Source organism: Physcomitrium patens, chromosome 4 (assembly GCF_059467195.1).
Source record: "Physcomitrium patens ecotype Gransden chromosome 4, ASM5946719v1, whole genome shotgun sequence".
NCBI lineage: Eukaryota > Viridiplantae > Streptophyta > Bryopsida > Funariales > Funariaceae > Physcomitrium > Physcomitrium patens.
In genome coordinates this window covers 19856507-19864811 of record NC_143413.1, presented here as the reverse complement: position 1 = coordinate 19864811, position 8305 = coordinate 19856507, and the positions used below count along the sequence as shown (strand labels likewise).

Below are 8305 nucleotides of genomic sequence, written 5' to 3'. Positions count from 1 at the left end.
AATCATTAACTAATTTTTATTAAAATATGCTCAATTAAAAAATCTTGTAAAATTCATCTAAAAGAAAGAAAGAAAGAAAAATTCTATGAAGTGTGTAAAAATGTGCTAACTCAATCACATTTAAATGAAAAATGATATCTACATTTCAATCTCAACACCCTAAAAAGAAAGCTAGAATTGGAGTGCACTTTCTTAAAGAGGTTTTCCAATTCGATTTCTGTGTAATCAGTATGCTCTTTCAGATTGGTGAATGAGACATTTTGGACATGATCTTAATTCATATGCAGAAAAGTGCGTATCCAAGACAGTTCTTAAGATATTAACATAAACATAATTTTAGAAAAATCAATAAACTAAATCAAATTTAGGTAGAGCTTGTCCTTTAATTTCTTAGAAATAATACACACTTACATCGTTATAAAACATTCAATACAGCCGACAAAAAGGCCAAGTATAAGACTGAGAAACTCACCAACTTACCAACAAATGCAAAATTGCTCAACAACGAATTTTCCTGATTGAGATCCATTTTCAACACAACTTTATATTACATCAAAATACTTTCTCCATATTTTCCAAAAACAGATAAACTTCATAAAAAAACCGTGCACAGTACAGCAACATATCATAACTAATACAATATATACCTCACTCATAAATAAACTTTAAATCCACTTCAAGAATTGTAGGGCAAGGTGAGAGTACAGCACACAGACTGCGGCGACAGGCGACGAAGGGGCGAGGGGCCAAAGGGGGGGGATGGATAGGAGGAGGGATGGATTGGGGGAGGGATGGATGGAGGCTCGTGGCTCGAGGAGCGAGGACCACAGCGTCCACCACTGGAAACGCACAAAGCAAGACGACCAGCCAATGGCCAGCTACGTAGACTAGACTAGACTAGACTAGTGGCACCCTACTCAACACCAACGAGTCTTGTGCCTCCAAGCGAGGGAGAGAGAGACGGAGCCTCCTCTCAGGTCTCACTCGCCCCTGCCCTGCCCTGCCCTCCCCAGCCCAGCCCTTTCTCCCCCTGTCTCTCCCTTCCCTTCCCTCACTCTGCATTGCATTGCAGGACCCCTTTCTTTGCCTTCCTCCCTGCCTTCCCTCTTTCCTCTTCTTCCCCACTCTAGCAGATTCATTATCATCACCATCAGCATCGTCGTCATCATCGCAGCAGCATTCGCACCACCACCAGCCAGCAGCACCTCCAGCTCCGCATCGCTCCCCCTCCACACCACTCTCCTCGCTCTCCATCGCCTCCTCCTCCCCTTCGTTTCCGTCTTCCCCAATCTCAACAGCTGCGCTGCGCGTTGCCGATTGTTGGCGCCTGCGCCGCAGAGCGAGAGTGAGTGTGTGGGGTTGGCATCGAGCCATCCCTGTGCGGGGCATGGTAGATGGAATTCTTCGCGCCAGCCAAAGGGGCGCCTTCCTCCTTTGCAGCAGGCCTTGAGGCACCCTCCGCCTCTGACATCGCGCCCGGCTCCGGTCTTCAGCTCTACGACGATTGGGGCGGGCACTCTCAGCATGCTGGCGGGGCGCAGCGTTCGCCTCCCGAGGGCGGCAGCGGCAACACCATCAGCATCGGCTTGCTAGACGCGGTCGGGGCGTCACCTTCTTCTGGAGGTAGTAACGATGAGCGATTTGGTCCGATTTGGGGCGTGGGATGGTAGGATGGGAAGTAGAGAGGTCACAGCCCGAGTTGAGCTGGTCAGAGGGGTTTCACAGTGGGTGTTGGGTGTGAAATTGGCGCTGTGGTACGATCTGGGTGGTGTGGTGTGGTCGTGAGGTGTGCGATTGGATCGGCAGTGGCCAATTGCCATCGGGAGGGATGTCGATTGTGCATGTGGGGGGTCGGTATATGTTTGTCGGATGTGGGGGAACTTAGGATTCGGACCGGGTGGCGTGCGATGAATGTTGGTCTGGTTGATTGTGGAAATTGTGCGGCGGGGAGGAGTGTTGAGTGGCGATTACGGAACGTGGAGGGGTTGGATCTTGTGGGGTGGTGAAGTGGGTGTTTGGGTGCGGGAACTACAGCTCCGAGTTTCAGATGCGGTCGTTGTGACACGTCGATAGGGGGGGGGGTTGCAATTGGATCGACAGTCCCCTCGTCGCTGCCGGCCCACGACTCGGTAGGGGCCGATGCTTGGTAGAGTGCCGCGGTCGATCCGATTGCGTGACGCGAGGGTGTAGAGCGCCCCTGGGCAATGCGGGGTTGACTGTGGGTGTCCGTGTTGGGTGAGCCCGGGAGCAGGGTAGCTGATGGCGCGATGGCTATGGCGAGGTGTTGGGAGCAGGTCGTTGGATTTGTTAGTATTGTGCGTCCCAGGACACATGGGTTGGTGGAGACGCCTGGATGTGGCGCAGGATACAGCAGGCTCCGTGCGCACATCTGGGCAGGGAATGACGCAGAGTGGTGTGGGGAGGTGAAAGACTAGGGCTGTGGGGATGAATTGTATGTGGGAAGCTGAGTGGAGGTGTGTGTGGGCGTGTGTGGTGCGGACTTTGCAGAAGCAGGGTGGGCGATGGCGATGCAGGGGCAGGAGGGCGTGGATGGAGGTCAGGGGCCGTACCCCGAACGGCCGGGTGAGCCCGATTGTGTGTACTACATGCGCACAGGGTTGTGTGGGTTCGGGATGACTTGCCGTTACAATCATCCTCCGAACCGCAAACTGGTGCGCTTTCTAGTGCATGTTGAGTGTGGGGTGTACGGTTGCGTGGGGGTGTGGTGGAGTTTGCAATTAGCGTTGGCATTGCGAGGATTGAGATGTGAGGGCGGAGGACGGGGACAGGGAGAGGCGCAGAAACGCAATTCAGTTGGGGTGGTTGGTGGGTGGAGCTTGGCGGGGGCGTGGAGTGTGGGAAGCTGACGATTTGTGTGTGTATGTGTGTGTGGTGATGCAGGCTGCCGCAGCGACGCGGGGCAAGGGCGAGTATCCCGAAAGGGTGGGGCATCCAGAGTGTCAGGTAAGGGGAAAGACGACGCGAACGTAGAAGTGGGGATTGATGGGCTTGTGACTGGTATGGTATTGTGGGTGGATGGCGTGGATGAGCTTGTGCAGGCGGTGAAGGTGGGCATGAATGTTTGGCAGGCAGTGGTAGGGCTGGGTCGTGGAGTGCGGTTTGAGGGGTGGTGATTGGGATAGGTCGTCGGGCGAGTGATATGCAGGAGTGGGTGTGGTGTCCGGGGTGGTGGGAGTTGGGAACTAGCAGCGGTGGTGCTGAGGGCAGGGGTGGGGTGTGTGGCGTGAGTGTGCAGTATTATTTGAAGACGGGGACTTGCAAATTTGGAGCCACGTGCAAGTACCATCATCCGAGGGAGAAGGCGGGATCCACAGGGCGCGTACATTTGAACGTGCTAGGTCTTCCGCTGAGACTGGTGGGTAGGGCGGAATCGGATGATGAGTTATTGTTGCCGGGTGGCTCCGTTGTGCAGGGTCGGGTGTCGTTGCCTCATGATTTGGGAAGTTGTGTGTGTGTGTGTGTGTGCGAGGGTTGCGAAGGGTGTGGGAGGATTGTGGGAGCGGGGGAGTGGTCAGCGGGAGTAAGAGTGCGGTGGTGATGTGCAGGGGGAGAAGGAATGCGCGTACTACATGCGCACGGGATCTTGCAAGTACGGGGTGACCTGTAAGTTCCATCACCCTCAGCCGGCGACGGTGGGAGGAATGGTGCCACTGCCGTTCGGAAGCGGTGGAGGTCCGTCTTCTCCAGCGCCTCAACATTACCCACCGGGAGGCGTGCCGTCGTGGCCGTTGACGAGATCACCGTTCCCTCTGCCTAGAATGCAAGCGCCTTCGAGTTACGGCACAATGATGCCGTTGCAGCAAGGAATCATGTCGATGGCGGGGTGGAACTACCAAGTAAGTGTGTCGGGCAATGCGAAGCATGGAGTGGACTTGGTTGTGTAGGGGGTGTTGGTAGTCCAGTCGGTGTGCGAATGTGGGTAGAGCGTAGTGGTTGCGCGTCGGGTTGGTGGTTGGAGGTGGGGGAGGAGAGAGGGAGGCGGTGCGAGGACGGGCATGGTGTGGTGAAAGTGAGAGCGAGGAGGAGATCCAGAAGAATGGAGGCGGTGGTAGTAAGGGCAGTGGAGCATGTGATGCGATGTCCGTGGGAGGTGTGAAGGTGAATGAGCAGAATGGAGGGTATGCAGAGCGGAGGATGGTGGAGTGAGAGGCGATGAGATTGCAGTGTCGGATTGCGTGCATGATCGGAGGAGGTTGAGTGACCGGGAGCAGGGGAGGTGTGGGTGAATTGGGGATGGTTGAGGATGTAGGAGTTGGTGGATGAAGTGGGAAGTGTGGCAGTGGTTTGCGATGTTGTGACATGGGTGAGCGTGACGTTGCATGAAGCAGGGACCAGTCGGGCCGGCGGAAGGGCACCAGCAGGGGTACGTCTTCGGAGGAGCGCCGCAGGGAGAGCACGTGTCGGGTTACGGTCCGTACATGCAAGGGTCATCAGCAGTGGGACTTCCCGCTCATCAGGCGACGCAGGCGGTGGGTGGGCAGGAGACTGTGTTCCCTGAGAGACCCGGGCAACCGGAGTGCCAGTACTACATGAAGACCGGGGACTGCAAGTTCGGGTCGACTTGCAGATATCATCACCCGAAGGATCGCGCCACTCCGTCACCGACGTGCCATTTGAGCCCCATGGGTCTTCCTTTGCGGCCTGTAAGTATAATGCGTGGACGGGCGGGATGATGTGGGGAAAGGGTGGGGGTACGATGAGTGCATGGGTTGGTGCGGGATGTGGATTGTTGGGGGGATGGTGGACGAGCTGACAGGTGGGGTGGGGTGCGTTGGGCGATGGTTGCAGGGGAATCCTCCGTGCTCGTTCTACAGTCGGTACGGTATATGCAAGTTTGGACCGACGTGCAAATTCGATCACCCGCTGGGAGGGAGCTTGACTTACAGTCCGTCGGCGGGGTCGCTGACGGATTTGCCGGTGGCACCGTATCCAGTGGGGTCATCCCCGATGAGCCTGGCGCCTTCGGGATATTCAGAGGTTCCTGTGGAGCGGCAGGATGCGGTGGAGGGGGGAGGTTACGGGGAGGATGGGAGCAGTGGGGGTCATCATCGAGTGGGTCGGGGGAATTCGGAGGCAGCGACGGCGAGCCCGCCAACGGTGGGCGAGGGGGGAGGTGGAGTGGGAGGCTCGGGAAGCGGGAGCGGCTCAACTCAGGCGGAGAGTGTGAGCAAGAGTTAGAGGAGATTTTTGGAAGTGAAAGATAGACTTGGTCGTGGAACGTGGTGGATGTGTGGCAAGCTACGGACAGCTGGTCGGGTTTGGTGAAGCATGTGGAAGTGGCGTGGGAATTGGTGGCAAGCAGGCGAGAAGCAGGTCCAAGCATGGACGGAGCTGTGTTGGGGATTAACTTGAAGGCTGATTCAACCTGTAAATTGGTGTAAGGGTTTTGACCGTGTAGATGGCAACTGCTTTCTCTCTCTCCGCGTGTGTCGTGTTTAGCACGAGATGTCAAAGTTGTGTGCAAGAAGTGACGCATTCCTCCCCTCCTCCCGTCCTCTCCCGTCCCGTTCTGTGCTCTTGTTCTTGATTGGTCTCTTGCTCTAGCATCAGAGCTCTTTAGGTGGATACGTAGTTCCAGTTGGTCGGCATTCACAGTTCTCCCGTCCAGTGGAGGAAGGGCCAACTGTTTGCCCGTTGATGCGTTTGAAGCACGTTGAGCATTCCGTTTCGAGGAACGGAACTGCAAAGAGTAGATGAGTGCGGTTTTCGCCTCGTCGGGCACTTGCTTTGATTAGGAACCTCTTCGGTAGATTCATTGCCCTTGCTAGGCATCAGTTGTTCAGATTCATTGCTCTTAGTTTTTGAAATAACCACTTTGTAGACCTTCTAGATGTCATCTTAATTCTTGTATTCTCCGCAAGATCAATTTTCTGAGGATGACGTCTTTTCACGTAAATTCGTTGTCCATTTTTTTCGGTGAGATTGTAGTGCTGTTTGGTCTACAGTCTTGTGTGCAACTTGCTTATCATCCTTGTGTTGATTGTTCATTCTGTTGTGTTTCTACTTGAGGGACCAATTTTTATACATACTAGATATATATTAATATATATTATTGGTGGAAACCTGTGCAATTGGGCACTGCAATCTTTGGCACATCCATGTGTTTCTTTGTTCTTCTCTTCTCCTTCGTTCCTATGTTTTCATGTTTCTTAGTTGCCATGTTTTACTTGTTTTTATGTTTCTCAAGTTCTGCTAGCTCTCTTCTTTATGATCAACTGGAAGACTTTATTGTCTCTGTGTTATACCCAAGTTGACTTATATAATAGATTATGTAGATTGCATGTTTGTTTTAGAGTTTGGAAATTTAAATCTTGACTTTTAGACGAGTTTAGGATTGCATTGTCAAGAAGACATAGGTAGAATCTTCTCCATCTAACATAGCTTTTAGTGAATTTTATGATCATTGAAAAGTTTTGTAGAAACAAGTTCTATCAATGGAATGTAAAAATATATTTTTTGTTTGTTTTATTAGAACTTTTGAGTATTATTGATGATTTGAAGAATCTTCTATCAAAAGATACAAGTTCTAGAGTAAAAAAGAAATACAATTAAATTATGAAGATAATATTTTATAACGTTGCTTCTAACTTGGATCACACCAACTTTTTTTTATATCATTTGTTGCAGAAAGACTAATACTTTACAACATCTAAAAAACTATAAAATTTTAGATATTATTTTCATACGATTCAATTATATGTGAAGAAGTGAAGAAGTGTGGACTTGATTATACAGATTAACAAGAAATATGTCCTTGCAATTCAATTTGCTATTATATACAAAGTCTTAGAATTTTCTAGTTTTATTAGATTTATACATTTATTCAATGATGGATTTCAAATTTATTTACGTTAAGACCTTCTCTTTGAATATCTTATACAAAAAAAAGAGAAAGAATAGAAAAAATCTAAGAAAAGATACAATTATTCTAATCAAAATCTTAATAGAAAAACCTGGTTTATGTGATAAAACTAAACTATTTTGTTCATACTACTTCAAAATATAGAAATTTAAGTAATAGATTTATTAAGAATATAAGAAACTTATTTAAAATACATAAATATGTGTTAACATCAAGTAAAGGGAGTCATATGGCTTCTATATTATAGTGGATTATAGATTTGTATGACACAAGGTACATGATGCTATTTAAATATTCATTTTATATTTATTAGTCCATTCTATTAATAAATATATTTATAAAAAATAGTACTATGATTAAAACCATTAAATTTTAATCTAATTTTTTAAAAAAAAATTAAAAGAAGAAGATCAAATTTAAGAATGTCTACTATGTATTTTAGATTAAATAAAGTTTTTTGGTGAAATAAATTTTATATCAAGTTTTATAATAAATTTGAATTTAGACAAATTCTTTGCAAATGCTTTTAATACTTAAATAATGGCTATGAATAAAACATAGTTCTATTTGTGTGTTATTTCTTACAAAATAGATAATCAATTTAAAATTATTGTATTTTTTAATTCTATATTTAATCAATATAAATTTAGAATTTGGCATTGTTGACTGCACTATTTTAATATAACAAGTATGAAGTGATTTTAAAACATAATAAGTTACTTCAATTTAAATCCAAATATTATGTCTTTTGCATAAAAAAGATTAATCAAAGGTCAATTTAGTAAATGGGTGGATCATTTTAATATTTCTATATATATACATAAGATATTCAAACATACTAAGTTTGGATTTATTTAAGGTTTATTTTTAAATTTTTATTAATTTATTCATTATAAATTTCTAAATGAATCATTATCAAAATATTTTAATATTTAAAAAATAATAGATTTAGAGATAAATAAAATCAATGTAAATAAAAATGGTTTGAATAAAACATTTATAGATAGTATCTACTTATATCAATCTTATAGATTTTTTTCAAGAAAACAAAAATTTAGTCATTTACAAGTTTTTAAATTTTTCATGTTTTTATTTTTTACTTATAGAAATAAAGGTAATTTTAAAAAAATTCAAGCATGTTTTTATTTTTATAAGATGAAGTATATATATATATATATATATATATCTATCTAAAGTAATTATTCATGAAAATCATTTGATTAATTTAGAAAAATATATTAAAAAGATAGGAGAATTGATAGAAGATGAAAATTTAAGAAGAATGTTAAAATTAACATCAAAAAGCTGTAATATTGTATGAAATTTGAATTTAATAAAAATATTTTTCCTATTAAAAAATCATAATGTCTGAATAAAAATATATTGAAGAGGTGTTTAAATGCAACAATTTTAAAAAATGAT

At 45.7% G+C, this 8305-nt stretch overlaps 1 protein-coding gene across 2 annotated transcripts; it reads left to right on the top strand.

Moving 5' to 3' along the window:
* The first annotated feature begins 1394 nt into the window (after positions 1 to 1394).
* Positions 1395 to 5917, top strand: LOC149989433 (zinc finger CCCH domain-containing protein ZFN-like). 2 transcript variants are annotated; one of them, XM_090250111.1, is made up of 7 exons: positions 1395 to 1623; positions 2509 to 2672; positions 2902 to 2964; positions 3257 to 3376; positions 3567 to 3857; positions 4350 to 4664; positions 4810 to 5917. In XM_090250111.1, exons 1-7 carry the CDS (start codon positions 1395 to 1397, stop codon positions 5197 to 5199), a joined length of 1572 nt encoding a protein of 523 aa, XP_090106237.1. In that variant the 3' UTR covers positions 5200 to 5917. The 2 variants fall into 2 exon arrangements, with proteins under 2 accessions (XP_090106237.1, XP_090106238.1); XM_090250112.1 differs by having other exon boundaries at positions 1481 to 1623; positions 2509 to 2583.
* Positions 5918 to 8305: the final 2388 nt, after the last annotated feature.